Source organism: Nerophis lumbriciformis, linkage group LG14 (genome assembly GCF_033978685.3).
Source record: "Nerophis lumbriciformis linkage group LG14, RoL_Nlum_v2.1, whole genome shotgun sequence".
NCBI classification, from domain to species: Eukaryota; Metazoa; Chordata; class Actinopteri; order Syngnathiformes; family Syngnathidae; genus Nerophis; species Nerophis lumbriciformis.
Window position 1 is genome coordinate 19,231,785 of NC_084561.2, and position 26,792 is coordinate 19,258,576.

A 26,792-nucleotide genomic window follows, 5' to 3' on the forward strand; every position below is an offset into this window, starting at 1 on the left:
TACATATTTTTTATATTTTATAATTGTGACTTGTGTATATAGTACCTTGGTGACAGACCTTTCAGGCACCCCTCGAAGACGGGCGAACAGCTCCAAATGTTCCCTGCCAGTCAGCAGGTGGCTGATGGCATCAAACTGTGGGCAGTAGCCCATCAGCTGGTGAACTCTCTCTATTTCTGTCAGGATACTGAAAAAATGCAGGGACATTTATTAGGGGTGTCAAAATAAATTAGATTTTCGAATTAATCGTGATTCTTACTTGTAACTAGAGATGTCCGATAATATCGGACTGCCGATAAATGCTTTAAAATGTAATATCGGAAATTATTGATATCGGTTTCAAAATGATCGGTATCGGTTTCAAAAAGTACAATTTATGACTTTTAAAAACGCCGCTGTGTACACGGACGTAGGCAGAAGTACAGAGCGCCAATAAACCTTAAAGGCACTGCCTTTGCGTGCCGGCCCAGTCACATAATATCTACGGCTTTTCACACACACAAGTGAATGCAATACATACTTGGTCAACAGCCATACAGGTCACACTGAGGTTGGCCGTATAAACAACTTTAACACTGTTACAAATATGCGCCACACTGTGAACCCTCACCAAACAAGAATGACAAACACATTTCGGGAGAACATCCGCACCGTAACACAACATAAACACAACAAAACTAATACCCAGAACCCCTTGCAGCACTAACTCTTCCGGGACGCTACAATATACACCCCCTAACACCCTAACCCCCCCCCACCTCAACCCCGCTCCCCTGCAACCCCGCCCACCTCAACCTCCTCATGCTCTCTCAGGGAGAGAATGTCCCAAATTCCAAGCTGCTATTTTGAGGCATGTTAAATAAATAATGCACTTTGTGACTTCAATAATAAATATGGCAGCACCATGTTGGCATTTTTTTCCATAACTTGAGTTGTATTATTTTGGAAAACCTTGTTACATTGTTTAATGCATCCAGCGGGGCATCACAACAAAATTAGGCATAATAATGTGTTAATTCCACGACTGTATATATCGGTATCGGTTGATATCGGAATCGGAAATTAAGAGTTGGACAATAACGGAATATCGGATATCGGCAAAAAAGCCATTATCGGACATCTCTACTTGTAACGATTTTCAATTGATCCAACATTTTTTTTAAACAATTCAAAAAAAAAAATATATATACTGTATATTGTGGTGATCACAATAGGTATATATATAGAGAGAGAGATATTCACCAAGAGGGTAGCTTATCTTGTTCCAGGTTAAAGGGGACAAAGAAGTCACCAGTCGAGCTGTTGGCGTTGTAACTGTCTAAGTGGAAAGTAAAGCATTGATGCATTTTATCTTCGACTCCTGCCTCAGCAATCGTACATCTCCACATTGGTGACCTCGAACGAGAGTGATGTCGAACGACAACAACGGGGACAATGCAGCTGGACCCGCGCTGCTCGCTGCCAGCGGTGTAGCTAACGTCGGACGGACACCGCTCACATTGGGGCAGGAGTCCCGCTAGGGGCAGTGTCGTCCAGGGTTACCATGACGACAGACGCGTCTGTCAGGCTGGGGAGTGAGGTTGTTGGGCAGGACAGTGAATGGTGTTTGGAGTCCGGAACTAGCGCGGCTTCACATAAATGTATTGGAGCTTTGGGCCGTTTTTCTGGCTCTGCAGTACTTTCTGCTGTATCTCAGGGGTCGGCATGTCTTTGTAAATACAGACAACACGACTGTGGTGGTGTATATCAATTGCCAGGGGGGCACTCATTCACTTCGCTTACACAGGCTGGTGTAGTGGGTGCTCTTATGGTGCAGCACAAAGCCACAAAGCTCCTGTCCCTTAAGGCGACTCATGTTCCAGGAGTGCTCAACCAGGGGGGTGGATCTTCTGTCACAAGGAAACCCTCTGTACGGGAAGTGGTATCTGCATCCACAGGTGGTGGAGCAAATATGGTGCAGATACGGCCGGGCAGCCATAGACCTCTTCGCCTCGTGGACAAACGCAAAATGTCCTTTGTTCTTCCCCCTGTCGGACGCGGATGCATTGATAGAGATGGAGACTTAAGCACATCCCTGGCCAGATGTGTTGCTGTATGCGATCCCCCCCTCAGCCCAATATCCCTCACTCTGGGGTATGGTCGCACCCAGATGGCCATCCAAACTGTGGATCGCCAGGATTGTGCAACTTCTGGACGGGGAACCCTGGCCTCTTCCTGCTCTGCCACCCGCACCTGGATTGGGTAGCACTTTGGGCTTGGCCAGCGAAAGGGGGAATTTGACAGCAGCAGGTTTGCCTGATCAGGTCATTGACACTGTTCAGAGTGCAAGAGCCGCTTCCACGCGTTTCTTGTATAACTGCAAATGGCTTGTTTTCTAAGAATGTTCTACTTCTAGGAACATTGTGTTTTTTCAGTGCTCAGTGGTAGACCTGCTGTGTTTCCTGCAGGATGGAAAGAGGGAAGGCTTTTTCCACAATCAAGGTATATATTTGGTAGCCATATCCGCTTGCCATGTGGGCATTGGAAATACGCCCCTTTTGGTATGCTGTTTTTATGAAAGCGGCACGTCTCAAACTCACGGTTTCTCTGCCTGCAGCAGCAAGCTGGGCTACACCTCACACGTTTGTTAAGTTTTATCGTCTAGATGTGTCCGGGTCGTCCGTGGCCCACACGGTGCTGGATACAGAGGCATTACCACATGTGTGAGCCTCACAAGATAGACTGTGGGGAGCTTAGCTCGTCTGCTGCAATCCGGGAGAATGTCATATCTCCCATAGTGAAACACCGAACAAAGTTACAAAAATAACTTTGGGGTGAGGGAACTCTCCTGTAGCAATCAATAAAGTACTATCTATCTACTCAACGTAACCTTGGTTCTTTGATAAGTGAGGTGTTTCACCTTTGATGCCGTTCTTGCAGGCACGGTAAGAAACCGACTGGAAAGAGTTGGAGAGAGGGGTCGGCTGTGTTATAATAATAGGGGCTGTATCCCAGGCACAGCTCAACCTGTCTGTCATCCTGACAGACGCTGTCATTGGAGCTTTTGCAGTGATACTTGTACACCCTGTACAACTCTTCAGGAGGCTTAGTGAACACGACCTCATCATCAACCCGGCAAAGTCTGAGTTTGGCAAACAGAGCTGTTATCTATTTTATAGAGGAATGTAAATTATCATAGAACTAGCACCCAATGTAACTAAAAAAGTATTGATTTTGAAACAAGTATCGTTTTGAATCGAGAATCGATTCTGAATGGAATCATTACCCCCAAGAATCGTGTGGTGCCCAAAGATTTACAGCCCTAACATTTACGTTGAAGGGGATGATCATATCAGTGGCCTATAGACATACAAAAGTGTACCTGTGGTGGTCGAGGAAAGCCATTCCAGAAGTGACGGGTGTGTCTCCTGTCAGCATGCGAAATGTAGTTGTCTTTCCTGCTCCATTGACCCCAAGGAGGCCAAAACACTGCAGGAAAAAAAAACAAATAATACCGATAGTAAGAGTATACTTACACAACATAAAGTATGTGTACAATGTTTACCCATGTATTCATTTATTTGTGTCGGAGCGCCACAAGTAGATTTGTCGCTATCTGTTCGCCCATGCACATTACACACATTAACACCAGAGAATATGAAGAGACTTTTCGCACTATATTTTGCGAGTAATCAGACCTCTGTAGATATTCTTTTGCAAAAGAGCAACAAATCTCGTGAAGAGACATCTCTGGAATCTGACATGAAAGCACATATTGTTCTAAAAACACTCACAGGCAGTTGTTTTGTCAATTTAATTAAAACAAACATCTAGGTTCAACACATCAAACCTTGTCAGCCACCTGAAACGTCAGCGTTGCTATGACGATGTTTTGAAAGCCTATAAAGACACCTGCTGCCGAAGAAGCTGCCCCAAAGCCAAGCGCAATTAAACGTGTACACAATTAAATCAAATATATTTGATCTTATATATTTGCATCTAAACCTTTAGAAAATACACCCAAATCTGCAATGATACAGGTAAATAAATAATAGCCTAATGGGACTCCAGACCATCGCCTGAAACCCAGAAGTAACAGTAGGTAACATGATTGCAACCCAGCTATATAACAAGAGCAAAACCAAAACTGTAAACTGTAAAATTCTTCCTTTACAATGATAATGATATTCTGTTGTTAATTGTTAACAATCCAAACTGAGCTTAGATATGGCATATTTATTATTTTTGATACAGTGGTTGTATTGCATCTTATTAGATATAATGCATCAGTGGTCATAATGTTGCCTTGGCTTAGTTTGTACTGTATGTCCCTCACCTCACCACGAGGAATCCCCAGACAGAGACGATTCACTGCTGGCTTCCTGCCAGCTTTATACACCTGAAAGAAGTATGTAGAACATGATTTATTGCACTTATAATACCGTATTTTTCGGACTATAAGTCGCATTTTTTTTCATAGTTTGGCCGGGGGTGCGACTTATACTCAGGAGCAACTTATGTGTAAAATTATTAACACATTACCGTAAAATATCAAATAATATTATTTAGCTCATTCACGTAAGAGACTAGACGTATAAGATTTCATGGGATTTAGCGATTAGGAGTGACAGATTGTTTGGTAAACGTATAGCATGTTCTGTATGTTATAGTTATTTGAATGACTCTTACCATAATATGTTACGTTAACATACCAGGCACGTTCTCAGTTGGTTATTTATGCGTCATATAACGTACACTTATTCAGCCTGTTGTTCACTATTCTTTATTTATTTTAAATTGCCTTTCAAATGTCTATTCTTGGTGTTGGGTTTTATCAAATAAATTTCCCCAAAAAATGCGACTTATACTCCAGTGCGACTTATATATGTTTTTTTTCCTTCTTTATTATGCATTTTCGCCCGGTGCGACTTATACTCCGGAGCGACTTATACTCCGAAAAATACGGTGAGTGGGTCTCCACAAAAGAAGGTACACTGTGATTTCAACATGGACAACTACATGCATCTTCAATTTCAGCCTGAAGAAGGCCCATACATAATTTGTAATCAAATGATTAACAAGTAAAATATGTACTTTGCTCAAGTCCATCATGGTCAGGATGTCAGTTTTAGCTTTGCCACTTTTAACCCGCTCTCTCTCCTTGGCCACGTCCTCATCTTCTGGGCTGAGAGGAGGGATCTCAGACCCAACCCACCATGGTCTACACAAACAAAACACAAACAGCAACTTTTAAACACTGTCAATACAATTATGATAAGGGGCGAGACGCTGTCATACTGGCATTAAAGGCCATACAAACAAATGCACAGAGCTGGGGTGGTGTTTAGGACATACCTGCAGCGCCTGTGGACTGCGTACTGCAACAATATGGTGAAGATAAAAAAAACAATGCCCTCAACTGCCATAGCAAAGAGGTTTTTCCCGACAAAGTCCCACTGGAAAGGATCCGGGGTCTGCTTAGTGCCTGAAGGAGAAATATCCACAGAATGACATTAAAGGAGCATATCAAATATTACAAATCCCGTTTCCATATGAGTTGGGAAATTGTGTTAGATGTAAATATAAACGGAATACAATGATTTGCAAATCATTTTCAACCCATATTCAGTTGAATATGCTACAAAGACAACATATTTGATGTTGTCTTTGTTATTGTTCAAAACTTGTTCAAACTTTTTTTTTGCAAATAATTATTAACTTTAGAATTTGATGCCAGCAACACGTGACAAAGAAGTTGGGAAAGGTGGCAATAAATACTGATAAAGTTGAGGAATGCTCATCAAACACTTATTTGGAACATCCCACAGGCGAACAGGCAAATTGGGAACAGGTGGGTACCATGATTGGGTATAAAAGTAGATTCCATGAAATGCTCAGTCATTCACAAACAAGGATGGGGCGAGGGTCACCACTTTGTCAACACATATGTGAGCAAATTGTTGAACAGTTTAAGAAAAACCTTTCTCAACCAGCTATTGCAAGGAATTTAGGGACTTCACCATCTACGGTCCGTAATAACATCAATGGGTTCAGAGATTCTGGAGAAATCACTACACGTAAGCAGCTAAACCCGTGACCTTCGATCCCTCAGGCTGTACTGCATCAACAAGCGACATCAGTGTGTAAAGGACATCACCACATGGGCTCAGGAACACTTCAGAAACCCACTGTCAGTAACTACAGTTGGTCGCTACATATGTAAGTGCAAGTTAAAACTCTCCTATGCAAGGCGAAAACCGTTTATCAACAACACCCGGAAACACCGTCGGCTTCGCTGGGCCTGAGCTCATCTAAGATGGACTGATACAAAGTAGAAAAGTGTTCTGTGGTCTGACGAGTCCACATTTCAAATTGTTTTTGGAAACTGTGGACGTCGTGTCCTCCGGACCAAAGAGGAAAAGAACCATCCGGATTGTTATAGGCGCAAAGTTGAAAAGCCAGCATCTGTGATGGTATGGGGGTGTATTAGTGCCCAAGACATGGATAACTTACACATCTGTGAAGGCGCCATTAATGCTGAAAGGTACATACAGGTTTTGGAGCAACATATGTTGCCATCCAAGCAACGTTACCATGGTCGCCCCTGCTTATTTCAGCAAGACAATGCAAAGCCACGTGTTACATCAACGTGGCTTCATAGTAAAAGAGTGCGGGTACTAGACTGGCCTGCCTGTAGTCCAGACCTGTCTCCCATTGAAAATGTGTGGCGCATTATGAAGCCTAAAATACCACAACGGAGACCCCCGGACTGTTGAACAACTTAAGCTGTACATCAAGCAAGAATGGGAAAGAATTCCACCTGAGAAGCTTCAAAAATGTGTCTCCTTAGTTCCCAAACGTTTACTGAGTGTTGTTAAAAGGAAAGGCCATGTAACACAGTGGTGAACATGCCCATTCCCAACTACTTTGGCACATGTTGCAGCCATGAAATTCTAAGTTAATTATTATTTGCAAAAAGTTTGAACATCAAATATGTTGTCTTTGTAGTGCATTCAATTGAATATGGGTTGAAAAGGATTTGTAAATCATTGTATTCCGTTTATATTTACATCTAACACAATTTCCCAACTCATATGGAAACGGGGCTTGTATATAGTATGCATATACATACATACATACATGTATATATTTATACATACATATACATACAGGTAAGGGTTGTCTTGTGCCTTGCTAGCTAGCTAACGAGTGTGAGGCAAAGTTGTGTTGAAAAATAGATTAAACTATCATTTTAGCCAGTCAGCCAGCTAAACTTTGTCTACATCAATTCAAGTACTTTTTAAAGTACTTGAATTGTAAGTCCTGTATCAAAAACTGGTTGTCCTCAAATTTCCTCCAGATAAATTCAAACAAAACGCAAACTCTGATAAATCCCCCTGATCAAGAACTCCCTGCTCTGGGTGCATCCGTTAAAAGCAGCCTCAGAAACCTTGGGGTTGTGTTTGATCAGTCAATGTCTTTGGAGGGTCACAGTCGTCAACTGACCAAAAACTGGTTTTATCATCTCAGAAATATTTCTAAAGTGAGAAATTTATGGTCAAAATTGGATCTCGAAATGATCATTTGCGCGTTTATTTCGTCTCGAATTGATAATTCCACTTCTCTCTTCACCCTTTTCAACAAGTCAACGCTAAAGAGACTTCAGACGGTACAAAATGTGACTGCCAGACTTTTGACCGGTGCACCCAGAACAGCCCATATCACCCCCGTTTTATCCAGTCTTCATTGGCTCCCAGTTAAATTCCGCATTGAGTTTAAAATTTTAGTCCTGACATTCTGTGCGTTGCATGGTGGGGCCCCTCAGTACATCACTGACTTGCTATGCCCCTACTCTTCAGGGCGCAGCCTCCGGTCTTCAGGCCAGGGTCTTCTTAAGATCCCGAAAACTTGTTTTAAAACCTGTGGAGACCTGGCATTGCACGCGATATAGCTCCCAGACTCTGGAACAATTTCCACCAGTCCGTCCATGATCTTGACTGTGTTGAAACTTTTAAGAAACATTTGAAAACTTCTCTTTTTAGTAAAGCTTTGAGTAAATGTACTTTTTAACTATAATTTTAATCCACTTTGTATCCTTTTTTTGATGTTGCCCCTGTTGTTTTAAATTGAATTGTTGTTTTACTTTACCTATGTTTTTTTTAACAGCGCTTTGTGATTTTATCTGTGAAAAGCGCTTTATAAATAAAATGTACTTACTTACTTAAAGCAGGGTCAGTTTGAAATGCCGTAATAAAAGGCATACATATATACATATATACATATATATATATATATATATATATATATATATATATATATATATATATATATCCATCCATCCATTTTCTACCGCTTATTCCCTTTTGGGGTCGCGGGGGGCGCTGGAGCCTATCTCAGCTACAATCGGGCGGAAGGCGGGGTACACCCTGGACAAGTCGCCACCTCATCGCAGGGCTATATATATATATATATATATATATATATATATATATATATGTGTATATATATATATATGTGTATATAGGGGGTGGGGTGTCAAACTCTAACCTTTTTACAGTAAATACTTATGAATATAAATGTATAATCACAAATGTTATATATATATATATATATATATATATATATATATATATATATATATATATATATATATATATATATATATTTATATATATATATATATATACACAGGTATATCTTAAGTAAAGACTTAACTTAAGAGTGCCCCAACTGAAGAGTGTTTTGAGAAAAGAGCCTGTCGGCTAATTGTTATGCTTTAAGTTATAAGCAAACATTTTAGACCATAAGTTGGCGTAGCAAACCCCCAAGATCTGGCCAAAACATCTCTTACTCACATTAGCTTATAGCTAAAGATGGACATAACTTTATTTTTGGTGAAGCAATTTGAACGTATCACTGCTCGTCTGCATATTACTGAAGCAGAATGAGGCGATAATGCCAGCCAAGGCCGTTAAAATAATATCTAAAGGGCGGACATTTATCCATGAAAATATGGAAATGCTGATGGTGTGTTAGACAGAGAAGCAGCCTAATGGAGATCCGTTAGTAGTCCACTCTCCAAAGTAAACATTATTTTACAGTATTTCATAAAACTACTGTTGCTGTTTATGGTACATTCTATTGTATTGATTTTATTCTATATTTATTTTTCTAAAGTTTTTTTTTCTTTTTGAAAGGCCTGTTAAATGTTAAAATGGTGATGTTTTGGGGGTTAACCACTGATTAAGTTGATTTGATTTCATTTCAACAGGAGACGTTGATTTGAGAAGTGTTTTGAGTTAAGAGCTCTGTCGCAGAATTAATAAGATTGTATGTTTTCATTCATTTTTTTCATTTCATTCATTTATTTATTTATTTCAGGCAATGACATAAAAAAGTACAAAGTTGACAACACATAATAATATAAATTATTATAGTGCAAAAGGTAATGTATAAGTATGTAATGCATGATTGTCCAGTTTTGCCTGAAAGGGAGTGGGAAGAAGATAACTTATTTAATCCCACCCCCAGTTCTCCATTCAGTGATTATTCACATGAGTTTCACTGTTACTTTGTTCAAGGATTATAATACAGATGTTGTATCATAGTGGCATTACCACAGGTAACAATAATTATTACACTGTAACAATAATTTGTATCAACAATGTAGGAATAATGAATATACCAACAACGGTAATAGACAAAATGCCAACAATGGTAATAGACAACATAGCAATAATGGTAATAGACAACATAGCAATAATGGTAAGGAAACATGGAGGTATTACTGTATACATAAGCCATCTTTGAAGATCAAGGTACCTAGTCTCTGAAAGATGTCGGCCATGGCTTGATTCTTTGCCATGTCGATGAGTCCTCGTCCCAAGCAGAAATGAGGGAAGATGAGAAACACCTTCTTCAGGATAATGTTCACCTCCCTAAGATACTGTTAAAAAGTCTCAATCACTCATAAATTCAGTCAAATAAAGACAATGTTTAAAACATGGAAGTCAGTGGGTCTATCTTTGTGTGGTTCCTAAACCCGTTATAAAAAAGAAAATCACGTAACAAATTCCATCAGGCATGCATTTAACACACCTAGTGATGGCCCTGATTTAAAACCTCAAAAAAATCAAATGTAACATCACATACTCAAGTTCAGTAAATTTTACCTCATCGTTAAACAATTCCAAGACAAACGTTGCAATGCTGCCGTTGATTCCGATGAAGAGGTTGATGCAGGTCAAGACAACGTAGGCCGTGCTGGGAACGCTGAACACAAAGGATGCTGGGTACATCAAAGGAGTGATGGACCACCTACATTAATGAGATTATCAATACATAATTATTGACACACTGATTTTGGGACAAACTCTAGTGATGTTAGGAAAGGAAAATTCAGACCTGCCAAACTTGAATACTTTTTTATGAGGAGGCATTTAAATATTTTCATTCTGTTAAAATGTTTTAAAAAATATATATATTGTAGCTGAGATAGGCTCCAGCGCCCCCCGCGACCCCAAAAGGGAATAAGCGGTAGAAAATGGATGGATGGATGGATGGATATATTTTGGAAGACAAAGCTGTGTTTTTTTTTTACAATTAGGTTTTTTCCTATTTTTATCATTTTTTGGGGCTGTAATTGTATTTTAACAATGTGCCATGGACCAATTAAAAAAGTGCCACTGAGTACCCTATGCTGATGCCTCTATAACTGAGCATTATCTAGGTTTCAGTGACTAAACGTCCAGGAAGAGCCGCATAGGTACAAACATTTTCAAGAGTAAAAAATGGGAGGTACAACTTGTTGGAAAAGAACACATCATAACAATTGAAAGCCAATCATCAAACTGCTGAACGAGGAATATTCACAGAAATTGTTGTTGGGAAAACATTTCCAGAAAGCTCAAGATCAGGTGCCGGACAACTCCCTCCACTATTAGTCCATCCATCCATCTTTTTTCTACCGCTTGTCCCCGTAAGTATATTTTGTATGTTCCAGAGAACAAGCGTCCTATAGGGTAGACATTTGATTTTGGTCTTTTTATTTTGTCAGAGTTACAGGAGCTCTCTGCTGTCTTTAAGCACCGTCTGCAAAAAAGTTAGTCAAAGATTATTTTAAGAATCTGCTGCAATATGCTGTTGTTTAAACTGAACGCGCGGGCCACCAGATGAATACCCCAAATGATGAAAAACAGAGGACCTAAAATGGAACCTTGAGGAACACCAGTAGTAGAACTAGACAAGTTGAATTCTATTTGTAATTACCTGTTTTAACTCTCTCTATCGAATTACTTGAATGTTATTGAGTTTGTGGTGGTGTTTCTGACTTTTCTCTGTTTTGTGTGAACGTTATTGTCATTTGATTGTATGTATACACAAACCTGTCTGGGGACTATAGGTGGAAATTAGCCTTTGGCTAAAACCTGGCATATTTACATGTTACATATTAGTGTTGTCCCGATACCGATATTTTGGTACAGGCACCAAATGTATTTCGATACCTTTCGATACTTTTCTAAATAAAAGGGACCACACAAAATTGCATTATTGGCTTTATTTTAACAAAAAAATCTTACGGTACCTTAAACATACCGGTAGGTTTCTTATTGCAAGTTTGACCTTAAATAAAATAGTGAACATACAAGACAACTTGTCTTTTAGTAGTAAGTAAACAAACAAAGGCTCCTAATTTGTCTGCTAACGTATGCAGTATCATATTCTGTCATTTATTATTCTATTATTTTGTCATAACTATTAAGGACAAGTGGTAGAAAATGAATTATTAATCTTCTTGTTCATTTACTGTTAATATCTGCTTACGTTCTCTTTTAACATGTTCTATCTACACTTCTGTTAAAATGTAATAATCACTTATTCTTCTGATGTTTGATACTTTACATTAGTTTTGGATGATACCACACATTTAGGTATCGATCCGATACCAAGTAGTTACAGGATCATACATTGGTCATATTCAAAGTCCTCATGTGTCCAGGGACATATTTCCTGAGTTTATAAACATAATATAATTTTTTTTTAAACGAACGAAGATGTTGTGATGCCAAAAAATATCGATGTAGTTGGTATCATTACAGTGGATGTTAAGTGTAGATCCACCGAATAGTACCGGGATGCTTTGAGGAACGCTTAAGTTATGTAAATCTCAAGTTTGGACCCTAGCGTTCTGTTTGTTATCAAAGTTAAAATGCCAATGCAAATATCTACCAATATGATGTCAGTGGTCCAAGTTCCTCTATACAACAGGAACACTCTAGTGTTTTCTAGGAATTTGCTGCAAAAGTTTTGAATTGAACTTAGTGGCCGGTATGGTGTCATTCACAGGCCGGATTTGGCCCCCGGACCGTCAGTTGAGAGACCCTGTGCTAAACTAATCAAACTTATGGAAGCCTCTGTGTTAGATTTGATCCTACAGTGATATTTTAGTCTAGACTATTCAATTATAGTGTTTGTATGTCGCCTGAACGCACCCATAGAAGAGGAGGAGCAGGACAAGAGCTGGCAGGTTGGTTGCTGAGACGTAAGCCTGTTGCTGGAAACAGATGAATATCACCACCACCATGATGGCTGGGACAGTGTAGTTCAGCTGAAGCAAGGACAAAACATCAAAAAAGGACAATTATTTATTGTTTTCTTGAACAATGAATATTGATATAGGGTCTTACAAAATTTGCTGGTAACTGGTGTTTACAATAATACATTTTAAGACAAACAAAAAAACACATATTTTTAGTATAAAAAATTACCAACAAAATTTTAACCTAAAATCATCAGCCCGGAGGTTGGGTCCTGGGCGCAGTTGGGTGTTACAACAGGACAATGACCCCAAACACACGTCAAAAGTGGTAAAGGAATGGCTAAATCAGGCCAGAATTAAGGTTTTAGAATGGCCTTCCCAAAGTTCTGACTTAAACGTGTGGACAATGCTGAAGAAACAAGTCCATGTGAGAAAACCAACAAATTTAGCTGAACTGCACCAATTTTGTCAAGAGTGGTCAAAAATTCAACCAGAAGCTTGTGGATGGCTACCAAAAGCGGCATATTGCAGTGAAAATTGCCAAGGGACATGTAACCAAATATTAATATTGCTGTATGTATACTTTTGACCCAGCAGATTTGGTCACATTTTCAGTAGACCCATAATAAATTCATAAAAGAACCAAACTTCATGAATGTTTTTTGTGAAAAACAAGAATGTGCTCCAATCACTCTATCACAAAATAATAAGAGTTGTAGAAATTATTGGAAACTCAAGACAGCCATGACTTTATGTTCTTTACAAGTGTATGTAAACTTTTGACCACAACTGTAAAAACCTGCACTGGAATAAAGTACTTTCCCCATGGTGGGATAAATAAAAGTCTATCCTATCTTATATCCAATTATATATATAATGCATCTACATTGACATCACTTTTTTCTTTTTTTTTCACTGCTGAAGGTGCATGGGAGGGAGGCTGCACTATTCAGCTCCAGATGCAAAAAAATGCATACTAAAATAAGTTTTTATTATATAGGATATATGTTAGTAATATATATATTCTAACTGAAAAACAAACTCTATAAAAAATATTAAATGACACCAAAACGCATCAATTGAATTAGTTTTAATCAGCACCCTAAGTCATCCAGTAGCTATGAAATTATAAATGGATGTTACTGAATAGACAATGCGTTTAATATTTTTTATTTCTGACCATCCAAATCACATTGTCATGTCTGTATTATCATGTTTTGTTTTAAGTCATGTTTTGTTTAGTTTCTGTCTTTTCACTCCCTTGTCTGGTCACCATAGCAACCATTAGTTTTCACCTGTCACGTCACGCACCGGTTTCACGTTTTGAGTCACGCACCTGCTTTCACTAATCATGTCCATAGTATTTAAGTTCATTCATTTTCTGTTGTTCGGCCTGACGACCTCACCCCATATATGCTTCTGCACACCCTTATGATCCTTGCTGCTCTTTTTTCATGCCGGTTCCATGCCAAGTAAGTTTTTTGTTTATCAAGCCACAGTTTATGTTTTGTTTAATTGTTCATAGTTTCCGCCACTGTGCGCGCTTTGGTTTGATCCTTTTTTGTAGTTCTAGTGTTTCAATAAATCATGTACCTTCATTCCCGTCTCGCCCGTGCCAACTTTCCGTTGCATCCCGGAAAAGCAAACTCCCAAGATCAAGTCTTGACAGTAGGTCATCAGCAGACCCGCTTTTCCGCACCTAAGTTGGCCGAGTTGGACATTTTGGACGAGGCTTCTTGGGCGGTCCTGTGCGCGATGGAGGAGGAGTACAGAGACTCCATTTGGTCCCAGGAATGCGGGGACGCAGCGCAGTGCCGGAAGCGCCGCCCCCGACGAAGGACTTCAGGAAGAACTTCCGCGAGCCAGCAGGACACGCCGCTCCCACAAGCCCCTCCCCCTCCGGGCGGAAGCAAGCAGCAGCCAGCCCGGCTTCGCCCGGATGACGTCAAAGACCAGGATGTTTTTTTCTGAATTCTTTTTCTTTTGATTCCCCGCTCCCCAGGACTCAAGCCACACCCAAGACACAAAACAATTTTTTTTCACCCACTCAATCCCAGGTACAAAAAAGACAATTTGGACAATTTAATGGGGAAGTTTCTGCCCTCCTCCGCCCACCCCTACAGAGAGTTCCAGACCGCAGGGAGCGCGTCTGGTATCCGCCCCTTGAGGGGGGGGGCTAGGGCTGGGAATTGTTCAGGTGGGGTGGCTCAGCATCACCATGTCAAGCCACAGCCTCCCTCACGGCCGCCACCACCAGTCTTCCGACCTGTCAAGCCACAGCCTCCAGCACGACCGCCCTCACCAGTCTTCCGACCCGTCAAGCCACAGCCTCCAGCACGACCGCCCTCACCAGTCTTTTACCATGCCAAGCCGCAACCCCCAGCTAGACCACCTCCACCTGCACCAAGGCTTGCACCAGTAGCTGCACCACGGCTAGCGCCAAGGCTAGCACCAGAGCCACGGCTAGCACCTGTCGTTGCTTCACGGCTAGCACCAGTAGCTGCACCACAGCTAGCGCCAAGGCTAGCACCAGAGCCACGGCTAGCACCTGTCACTGCTCCACGGCTAGCACCAGTAGCTGCACCACGGCTAGCGCCAAGGCTAGCACCAGAGCCACGGCTAGCACCTGTCGCCGCAACAAGGCTAGCACCTGTCGCCGCACCAAGGCTAGCACCAGAGCCAAGGCTAGCCCCTGTCGCAGCTCCACGGCTAGCACCTGTCGCAGCTCCACGGCTAGCACCAGCTCCACGACGCCAAGACCAAGACCCTCCACGCCAAGTCCAAGACCAAGACCCTCCACGCCAAGTCCAAGACCAAGACCCTCCACGCCAAGACCAAGACCCTCCACGCCAAGACCAAGACCCTCCACGCCAAGTCCAAGACCCTCCACGCCAAGTCCAAGACCCTCCACGCCAAGACCAAGACCCGCCAAGCCAAGACCCGCCATGCCAAGACCAAGACCCGCCATGCCAAGACCAAGACCCGCCATGCCAAGACCAAGACCCGCCATGCCAAGACCTAGACCAAGACCAAAACCCGCCATGCCAAGACCAAGACCAAGACCCGCCATGCCAAGACCAAGACCAAGACCCGCCATGCCAAGACCAAGACCCGCCATGCCAAGACCTAGACCAAGACCAAGACCCGCCATTCCAAGACCTAGACCAAGACCAAGACCCGCCATGCCAAGACCAAGACCCGCCATGCCAAGACCAAGATTTGCCATGCCAAGACCAAGACCTATACCAAGACCCACGCCGAGTTTCGCCGCCTGACGCGCCACGCCGAGCTTCGCCGCCTGACGCGCCACGCCGAGCTTCGCCGAGCTTCGCCGCCTGACTCACCACGCCAAGCCACGCCTGCCACGATGACGACGCGCCTGCCTCCTCGTCGGCCACGGATATGGCCGCTACCTGGTCGCCCGCCACGCCAAGTGCGCCCACCTCCCAGTCGGCCACGAATGTGGCCATTCCCTGGGCGCCCGCCTCGCCTGCTGCAGCGGCGTTCCACTCGCCGCAGCTAACCTAACTCTGCCCCGGTGGATACGGGGACACGTGGTCTGGCGACCCACCGCCATGTCCCCCTCCCGCCCTCCCATGACTTTTGTTAAGTTTTTTTTATTGGACATCTGGTATCTGTCCTTAAGGGAGGGGCTCTGTCATGTCTGTATTATCATGTTTTGTTTTAAGTCATGTTTTGTTTAGTTTCTGTCTTTTCACTCCCTTGTCTGGTCACCATAGCAACCATTAGTTTTCACCTGTCACGTCACGCACCGGTTTCACGTTTTGAGTCACGCACCTGCTTTCACTAATCATGTCCATAGTATTTAAGTTCATTCATTTTCTGTTGTTCGGCCTGACGACCTCACCCCATATATGCTTCTGCACACCCTTATGATCCTTGCTGCTCTTTTTTCATGCCGGTTCCATGCCAAGTAAGTTTTTTGTTTATCAAGCCACAGTTTATGTTTTGTTTAATTGTTCATAGTTTCCGCCACTGTGCGCGCTTTGGTTTGATCCTTTTTTGTAGTTCTAGTGTTTCAATAAATCATGTACCTTCATTCCCGTCTCGCCGTTGCATCCCGGAAAAGCAAACTCCCAAGATCAAGTCTTGACACACATATGTTAAAGCGTACACATAAAAAGGCAGGTTCTCTGGGTATCGTGTGTCTTTGCAGCACGAGCACACCTCTCTCGCAGCCATTTGTGGAACTGTGTCAGTTTGTGCGTCCTTTTCAAACGTGCTAAATAAAACGCAAAAAAGTGCTACCAAAACGGTGCTTAGTGTTGATAAATCTCATTGCGCGTGCTGTATATTTGCATTTTCGCCTCCAAGTATTGAGGGTATTTTGATAATCAGCATATGCTCTGCATATTAATGAAGACAGAGACGCAAAATGATACAAAATGAATGATAAATAAAACAACGCACAAGTTGAGTCGATCAGCTTTGCAAGTTTGCACGTGTCTTAATACATGCAGACCTTTAGTAAATCAGGCCCTTAGCGTTTTTTTTTTATATGTTCCTAATTTGTATATCTTGTTGAGCACTTAGTAATACTGCTACATGATGCTCAAGTGTTTCACTAAAGCTGCATCTGTTTAGCACAAAGCTTCCAAAAGTTGTTGTTCATCCCCCTAATATTAAGGCTAAAAAATATAAGGTTCTGGATCATCATTTGTCCCAAAGTAATTGTCTCTCACAAAGTATGCCGTGAGTAGGTTTGTTGTCGTTGGAGGGAACCGTGGTCCACACATGCACTTCGCTGATCACGTGACCGTTTACGCTCATTTCCACAAAATGGCTCGGGGAATCTCCGTGAGATTTATATTATTTTGATCATATCTATTTATTTGCAAACTTTGTAAGTCTTCTGGTGTTATAAATCAGAAATATATGATAATCGCTTCAATATAGAGGCAACTTGTTATTCCATTACACTTGTACTTCAATAGAAAGTACACATATAATGTCGCATCTATCAATCGATTCCATTGTGCAAGAACACAAGCATGCGCACGCACGCACGCACACACACACACACACACACACACACACACACACACACACACACACACACACACACACACACACACACACACACACACACACACACACACACACACACACACACACACACACACACACACACACACACCCACACACACAAAAACAGCTGTCTTATTAAAAGCCTCTGACGCGTCATGGCTTCATAAATATTTGTATCAAACAGAACTCTTAGTATCACAAATACCGTCAGGGTGGTTATAACAACAATCGAAACAAAGTTTCATCTATGGATTATTAATCACATCCAGGAAAGTAAAAGAAGCGGTTGTAGCATACATACACACGCTACATCACTATGCACTACGTTCACATGAGAAACACTGCCTAGATTGATATGACCTTTTCAGGTTTAAAATGTTATCTTTTTCACGGATTTCAATTACATTCACAAATTTTAGAAAAACTCCAAGTTACCCAATTTTTACACAACCAAGATGAAAAAGGTGTCACGGCTAAGTGTGCCTCATTTGCAGTGTTGGGTTAGTTACTGAAAACCAGTAACTAGTTACAGTTGCTAGTTACTTTATTTCAAAAGTAACTCAGTTACTAACTCAGTTACTTACACCAAAAAGTAATGCGTTACTGTGAAAAGTAACTATTTAGTTACTTCTTTTTTTTTTAAGGCTCCCATTAATGCCCTTTTAGCCTTCATTTCAGTACTGTTATTGCACTGGAGAATAATACAATCTGTTGATCAACTTGACATGCATTTGCATCTCTGAACTCAGAAAGCAATGTGGTCTACATACAACACACAAAGACAAAGATATGTTTCAAAGGGCCAATTTATTTCAGGCCAAAACAAATTGACAAAACTATTTTAAATAGCTGCAACATAATGGCACTTTAACTTTAAGTAGATAGGATCTTTGATCCAAGACACAACTTACATTTAACTAAAATGTTATTTTCTTTGTGCTCGACAAAAGAAAAGTATTGAGAATGTCTCCATGTTAAGAAACTCGACTTCTGGCTTCACCATGATGTCTTGTTAGTTGTTATGAGAGTAGCGTATGTGTGTGTGTGGCCCTTTAAGATATGACAGCATGTGAGGTGAGTAACATCAGTGAGTGAGTGGGCGAGAGAGGTGAGGGACCAGCGACAGTGAGTGCGTGCAGGTGCTCTAGCTTGGTGGATGGCTGCGTCCAATAAAGTCACAAAGTTGCAACAAACCGCCGGCCTTGTCATTCACCCTCAGCTGTAAAGACCCACTTCTGGGTAAAGTGAAGGTTGTTAGCCCCGAAGTACATAGGCCCTGGAGGAACGTCTCCCCTGCGCCCCTCAACTACGGTCTGGGAGCCCCCCCACACAAAGCACGCCTCTTCTCTGCACGCCTCTTCTTTTCCTTGTGACACAGAAGGAAGACACCGCAGCGCTGCAATAAAACACACTCAGATCTTCTGTTTCTAGCCGATACTACATAAAAAATAACGTAAAATAACGCATTAACGCATCATGTAGTAACGGTAATTGAGTTACTGAATATAAAAAATAACGCGTTAGATTACTAGTTACCGCCGAAACTAACGGTGTTACAGTAACGCGTTACTTTGTAATGTGTTAGTCCCAGCACTGCTCATTTGTGATGAGGTCATCTTCATTCCAGACTTAAGCACTTTTAATTAACGCAAGATGGGCGGTCCGCAGGCTGCATGAGAAACGTGCTTAATTTCAAGCACATAAAAAAACACTTAAACACAAGCGGGAGAATAGGGCCTTTCACGTAGTTTTTACTGACCAAGTCCCAGGAAAAGTTTGCCACCCAGTAGAGGAATGGTTTGACACCACTGACAAACTGGAGGTGTTTGGCTTTACTGGCTCGCTCCTCAATCAGGAAAAGGACAAAGCTGGCTGGCACAAAGGACATGGCAAACATCACGCAGACAGAAATCAGAACGTCCACTGATGTCGTCTTGCTGATGAAAGAAAGAGCAAAGACAAATTAAACACATTCTTTTATTATCTCTTATCCCATCAATAGTCCACAGACAACTGTTATTCACACCTATGGGCAATTTAAAGTCCTACACCAGCATGCATGTTTTTGGACTATGGGTGAAAAGCGCAACACAGTTTCTGAGCACTATAGAACATGCAAACTTGGGATCGACTACTACAGCGATCGAGTCGCTCGACAAGCCTTTGTCCGCAACACTCGATGCATTGGCTCATTCAAGGAGCGCTGTAATGTTCCGTGACCCAATCAAATAACAACACAACAGATATGATGACAAATAGGAAATTATTATTTAAGTAAAGAAGAGCAGGCAGCAGCTCACACATTCTCATACTTTCTGTAACATCAAGAAAGAAATTATGACAGCCAGCTTGAAAAAATTCTTAACTAGAAACTACGTAAAGGAGTCCGGAATTGTTTTTATTTAAATATTCCCAATATTTCAGGGTTTCTTACAAGGAAACTTTAGAATAAACTGCTATAAAATTGTATAACATTGAGTAGATGGCAAGTCATTGTGATGGAAGAGAAAACCCATATTTTTACCAATTTTACCAGGAGATTTTCCATATTTTGAAATTAAAATGTAGATGCTCCTCTAACCCGCAGCATTAGATATACGTACGTAATAACATCACCTGATGTTCATTGGTGCTAAATTAACCACAACAGTAGCACCGCATTAAAACGTTATGTCACTACTTGCCCGGCGTCTCCTAAAATAGAATGTTAAAAAAACAACTTAAAGACTTGTCCAGAAGTTTATTAACTTATACTAGTCATGTTTAACAATTTTTTACAGCAAATAAATATTGGCTCCAAATATCGGTTATCGGCCTCCTGGACTAATAATAATTGGTATTGGTATCTGCCTTGAAAAAACTATATTGGTCGATCTCGAATGCAAACTCCACACAAAGTAATCCGAGGTGAGATTCGAACCTAGAACCTCTTGGCTGTGAGGCAGATGTGCTTAACTTTACTTGTACTGTGATGCCCCCTAACTAAATACACCATAGGGCAAAACAGTATACACCATAGGGAAAAAAACAGTAAGGCAATAATTTTTCTGATTTGAATTCTCTCACCTAAAAGGTTAATTTCTACTACCGTATTTTTCGGACTATTAGTCTCAGTTTTTTTCATAGATTGGCCGGGGGTGCGACCTATACTCAGGAGCAACTTATGTGCGAAATTATTAACACATTACCGTAAAATATCAAATAATATTATTTAGCTCATTCACGTAAGAGACTAGACGTATAAGATTTCATGGGATTTAGCGAATAGAAGTGACAGATTGTTTGGTAAACGTATAGCATGTTCTATATGTTATAGTTATTTGAATGACTCTTACCATAATATGTTACGTTAACATACCAGGCACGTTCTCAGTTGGTTATTTATGCCTCATATAACGTACACTTATTCAGCCTGTTGTTCACTATTCTTTATTTATTTTAAATTGCCTTTCAAATGTCTATTCTTGGTGTTGAGTTTTATCAAATACATTTCCCCCAAAATTGCGACTTATACTCCGGAGCGACTTATACTCCGGAGTGACTTATAGTCCGAAAAATACGGTAATCATATAGGGATGAGAGTTCACTAACAAAGCAAATGATCCCCGCCAATGAACCATCAATCGACTCAAAAATACTCACATGACAATTTGGGTAAGCTGCACTTTGGTGAGGTTTAATGGATGATTGTAAGCAGTGATGCCATATTTTTGTTTCTGTTGATCAGGTGGCAGGCCGGCTCGGAGAATGCCGTTGTTCATCACATTAACAAATGACACCATCGCATGCCAACCTTTGTTATTGAACCACACCTGGATGCAGAAAACACTATAGTCAGTAAGACAGAAAGTTGTTCATGTCTATTGGTCACTTGTTTTGTGGTGTTGGTCTTTCTTGAATGAAATAAATCGTAACGAATAAAACTACCTTGACATTGCTTTCAGTGTTAAGTCGTTCCACAAAACCAGGTAGCTTGTCTAAGAATTTGTCCAATGCGCCATTCAATCGCTCATCCTGTGAAGAAGAAAAAAAACTTGTGTTACAGTGGACAATTTCTTTTGGGTAGAGACTGAAAGCAGAATGGGTGATAATAAAGGATTTTTTAACCTTTATTAATTTGTTAAGATGGTTTTCCTCCATTTGTGCATATTTTTGAATTATTTTATTTTCATTTCATATTGTCACGAAGGAAGTATTATGTAGAGATGCGCTACAATTACATGTTGTATACTCGTCAGAGTAGATTTAATGTGACATACTTTACTTTTACTTGATTATTTTTGTGCAGGAGAAATGCTAGTTTTACTCTGTTACATTGAGTTTTTGTTCGGCTTTACTCCGAGCTCATCCAAAATGACAGAGCTTCTCACCCCATCCACCACCTGACGAAGGAAACTACTTTCGGCTGCTTTTACCCATCATCTTGTTTTTCTGTTACAACCCTAAGCTCATGACCAGAGGTGAGGATAGGAATGTAGATCAACCAGTAAATTGAGAGCTCCGCCTTTCGGCTAAGCTCCTTCTTCAATCGATACAGGATCCGCATCACAGCAAATGTCGCACCGATCCGCCTGTCGATTTCACGATCCACTCTTCCCTCACTCGTGTACAAGACTCCGAGGTACTTGAACTACTCCACTTGGGGCAAAACCCTGCCCCAAGTGGAGTAGTTCAAGTTTAGGGATGGCACTCCCCCCTTTTCCGGGCGAGAACCATGTACTCCAACTTGGAGGTGCTGATTTTCTTCACACTCAGCTGCGAACTGATCCAGTGGAAGCTGAAGATCTTGGTCAGATGAATCCAGCAGGACCACATCATCTGCAAAAGGCAGAGCCCTAATCCTGCAGCCACCAAACCACATCCTCAATGCACTAACTGCGCATAGAAATTCTGTCCGTAAAAGTTATGAACAGAATCGGTGACAAATGGCAGCCCAGACGGACTCCAACCCTCACTGGAAACGCACTGCCAGCAATGCGGAACAAGCTCTAACACTGATCATACAGGGAGCGGACCACCACAATTAGGGGGTCTGATATTTTCTGAGCACGCCCAACAGGACCTGGTCCACAAAGTACATGTAGACTGGAAGGGCAAACTTCCATGCACCCTCGAGGACCCTGCCGAGAGTATAGAGCAGGTCCACAGTTCCACGACCAGGACGAAAACCACACTGCTCCTTTTGAATCTGAGGTTCGACTATTCAGCATAGCCTACTCTTCAATAAACCTTAAAAGGGAGGCTAAGGAGTGTGATCCCGCGATAGTTGGCACACACCCTCCAGTTCCTCTTTTTAAAAAGAGGAACCACCACCCTGGTCTGCCAATTTAGATGTCCACGCAACGCTGCAGTATCTTGTAAACCAAGACAGCTCCACAGCATCCAGATCCTTAAGGAACTACAGGCGTATCTCATCCACACCCGGGGCCCTGCCACCAAAAAGCTTTTTAGCTACCTCGGCAACCTCAGCCCCAGGAATAGGAGAGTGCACCACAGAGTTCACAGGCACATAGTATTCCCACCACCAATCCACAACATTCCAAATAGAAGTTAGCAGCACACCGTCCCCATCATACATAATGTTCCACTTCCACTATTTATTTTTATTAAACCTTTTTGTGTTTACTTAATTCGTGTTGTCTCAGCCTCTGCATCCAGGGTTCACCAGTAGAACACCGTCACAGTACACCTTGACTACAATGACAACAAAACCTTTGAACATGTGTAAAGGACGCGAACTGCTGCAGCTGTGAGCCTGAGTACATGTTGGTAAACCTCACTCCCTGGCGCCTTAAAGGGGTCATATTATGATTTCTGTTCTACATTTGAAATACTTCCTTGCGGTCTACATAATATGAATGGTGGTTCTTTGATCAAAAATTTTGCATAAATAATTTTTATAGACCGTTTTCTAGATGCTTCCTGACCATCTTTTCAGGAAGCGCCGTTTTGTGGGCTGTCTTATTTACGTGCCTCCACTTCGAATTAGTTTTATCCTCGACAGCCATGTTTAAGTTTTTAGCGCTTCCATATCAAGTCTACTGACAGATTAAGTTCAAACTATTTTATATTAGATATGGCAACAGCGGAGGATGCTTGTGTATGTACAAGCCAGTCTGCCGCACCGCAAGAGGATAGGGTAAAAGAAGAAACTTATTGACTACAGCGTCTGACTCCAATGGCAGACTTGCGCAAAACTCTTCCGATAAAACATTACCATATATGGAGATATCCGCTGACGTCACACTTAAAAAAAACATCACAAATTGAGCAAATTCCAAACGCTGACGTCACACTTTATAAAATAATCACAAATTGGGCTCTTTGGAGGAAGTATGAAGGATTTATAAATATCGCCACCATGGTTTGATTAACATTTTCGGAACTTCTGCAGATCCCAAATACACAAAAACAGGTGCCAATAGGTAAGAAACGTTGGTTTTACAGAGTAAATCCCCTTTAAGAGTTACGCTGCACAAGCAGCCAACAGCTCAGGCTTTTAGCTTGTTGGCTAGCGTGCTCAACTCTTAATCTGTGAAACCTTGTCCAATCCCAAGGCAGTGTAATGGGGGCGGATCCAAGTGGGCTACAAATGCGCAATTTTTCACTCCAGTGGCTATAATTGTTAAAGAAATATATACATAAAATGTTGTAACAGCAAGGTTAAAACTGCCATGCTTTTATTTTTAAGCTTATTTTGAAAGTCTGCTTCCTGTCACTCTAATTAGCGATAATGAGGATGTGGACAATACAACACGTGTCGATATATACGGAACAGTTTTCATATAAATTATACTTCAGGGTTTGAAATTTTATATTTAGAAAAGTGCTCGACTTTTTTATAATAACATGCTAGACCGGGATTTGATGAGTTTGCATACAGTCATGAACACGTCAGCGACATAAGCTGGATCCACTGTACAAAACCAAAGGATGAGAAAGACAGCAGGGATAAAAGCATGAAGTACCAATGGAACACGGTAGCGGGTTCTGATTTTCCTAATGGAATCTTGGACAGAGAGTTCCTGAGGTGAAGTCTTGATGGTATTGCCTCCCAGGGAGAAACCTCCATACCTGTAACATAGCGATTCCAATCATTGCCACACATGAACAGAATATTTTTGGTCTTATCGAGATTTTATCCCAGCAATTTACCTAAATTCATTCACCCATTTTTTGGTCTTCAGGCTGTGAAAAAACAAATAATTCTTTTATAACATTCTACTTCCACAAAACTGTTCAGAAATGTACACAATATACACAATTATAGTAACATTTAAAGCTGTGTTGGTGATCTATCGGAATATTTTTCTAGGTGGGAAATAAAAAATGATTGCTGCCTGTAAATAAAGATTATATATTTTTAGCAGGTCAAATGTCATACTTTGACAAAATATCAACAAATAAAAAATATTATGCATGATGAATTAAATTCAAAGTGAAAGTGAAAACTCCAGCTGTTGTTATTTGAAATACCTTTTCTTAAGGATCTGTGGGTAGGTCTTCACCAGGTAATCTGAGATGTTATAATTTGTCAGATTTTGGAGGATGTCCCCAGTCTGCCTCTTGATCTGAAATCCCATATAAAGTTCAATATATTTTCGTGTGACACAAAAAAAAGTAGGAACTGCAACACAATTAGAAATTTGTACATACATTCAGAGAGATGTCTGAGCTGAAATAAATACATGACCTGGAACAGTAATTATTAGGGATGTGGGAAAAAATCGATTCGAATTCGAATCGTGATTCTCACGTTGTGCGATTCAGAATCGATTATCATTTTTAAAAAATCGATTTTATTTTATTTTATTTTTATTTTTTTAAATTATTTTTATTTTATTATTTTTGAATTAATCAATCCAACAAAACAATACACAGCAATACCATAACAATGCAATCCAATTCCAAAACCAAACCCGACCTAGCAACACTCACTGCAATAAACAGAGCAATTGAGAGGAGACACAAACACGACACAGAACAAACCAAAAGTAGTGAAACAAATATGAATATTATCAACAACATTATCAATATTAGTTACAATTTCAACATAGCAGTGATTAAAAATCCCTCATTGACATTATCATTAGACATTTATGAAAAAAAAAAAAAAAGAACAATAGTGTCACAGTGGCGTACACTTGCATCGCATCTCATAAGCTTGACAACACATTGTGTTCAATATTTTCACAAAGATAAAAAAAGTCATATTTTTGGTTCATTTAATAGTTAAATCGACGTCCCACTGGGGTGAGTTTTTCCTTGCCCTTATGTGTGCTCTGTATGTCGTTGTGGCTTGTGCAGCCCTTTGAGACACTTGTGATTTAGGGCTGTATAAATAAACATTGATTGATTGATTGATAAAACAAATTCACATTATTGCAATCAGTTGATAAAACATTGTCCTTTACAATTATAAAAGCTTTTTACAAAAATCTACTACTCTGCTTGCATGTCAGCAGACTGGGGTAGATCCTGCTGAAATCCTATGTATTGAATGAATAGAGAATCGTTTTGAATCGGGAAAATATGGCTTTTGAATCGAGAATCGCGTTGAATCGAAAAAAATCGATTTTGAATTAAATCGTGACCCCAAGAATCGATATTGAATCGAATTGTAAGACACCCAAAGATTCGCAGCCCTAGTAATTATACACGCAGTGCCTGATCTACTCAGATCCAAATACCACGTGCTAAACAGCATGTGCAAACTATATATATGGTGTGTTCTATTAATGTGTGTTGCGTGTGATTTACTAAGACTGTGTGTACAACTGATAACAAGCGCAAAAGTGTAGCAGGCCGCCCTATTTTAATGAGGTTTCTGCATGTACTTTGCGGCTTTCACCATGGGCCGAGTAATTTACTGCACAATCATGTTATTATGCTGCTACCTGTGGCGTTTTGCTATGTTTTGAAACATGCAGCAGATATATACCACTTTTTCTCGGCATTTTAGGAGCAGTCTTGCAATGCATGCTACAATGGAATACACCTTTTTAATGTGCTGGAGGTGCGTGCGCTGGAATGTTCTGGACTGATAAAAATGCAAAACGCTTTTTTCATGGCAGTGAAAAAATTGTCACCACCAGCAGACTTTGCATCAATTATTTTTTTTAAATCAGCTCCTTAAGTCATCCAGCACCAGCAGCTATACAATTGTGACCTGTTGTTGCTGAATAGACGATGTTTAATATTTCTATTTTTGACAGGCCATATAAGG

General features: G+C 40.9%; 1 protein-coding gene across 4 annotated transcripts in view; it reads right to left on the reverse strand.

The window, feature by feature from the left end:
* abca7 (ATP-binding cassette, sub-family A (ABC1), member 7) overlaps window positions 1-26,792 on the reverse strand; it is a 104,214-nt gene that overhangs the window by 13,182 nt on the left and 64,240 nt on the right. For 3 of the 4 annotated variants that reach the window (XM_072914645.1, XM_072914647.1, XM_072914646.1), the window contains 13 exons: window positions 25,043-25,137; window positions 24,722-24,754; window positions 24,535-24,640; window positions 21,494-21,580; window positions 21,209-21,378; window positions 19,326-19,503; window positions 12,471-12,586; window positions 10,152-10,296; window positions 9,802-9,925; window positions 5,335-5,464; window positions 5,074-5,200; window positions 4,316-4,378; window positions 3,326-3,468 (listed from right to left, as the gene is read on the reverse strand). In XM_072914645.1, the coding sequence (XP_072770746.1) occupies window positions 3,340-3,468; window positions 4,316-4,378; window positions 5,074-5,200; window positions 5,335-5,464; window positions 9,802-9,925; window positions 10,152-10,296; window positions 12,471-12,586; window positions 19,326-19,503; window positions 21,209-21,378; window positions 21,494-21,580; window positions 24,535-24,640; window positions 24,722-24,754; window positions 25,043-25,137 (1,503 nt within the window). In that variant the 3' untranslated portion in view covers window positions 3,326-3,339. Of the gene's footprint in view, window positions 1-45; window positions 188-3,325; window positions 3,469-4,315; window positions 4,379-5,073; window positions 5,201-5,334; window positions 5,465-9,801; window positions 9,926-10,151; window positions 10,297-12,470; window positions 12,587-19,325; window positions 19,504-21,208; window positions 21,379-21,493; window positions 21,581-24,534; window positions 24,641-24,721; window positions 24,755-25,042; window positions 25,138-26,792 lie in introns of those variants that run through there. The other variant, XM_061975903.2, reaches the window with a different exon arrangement.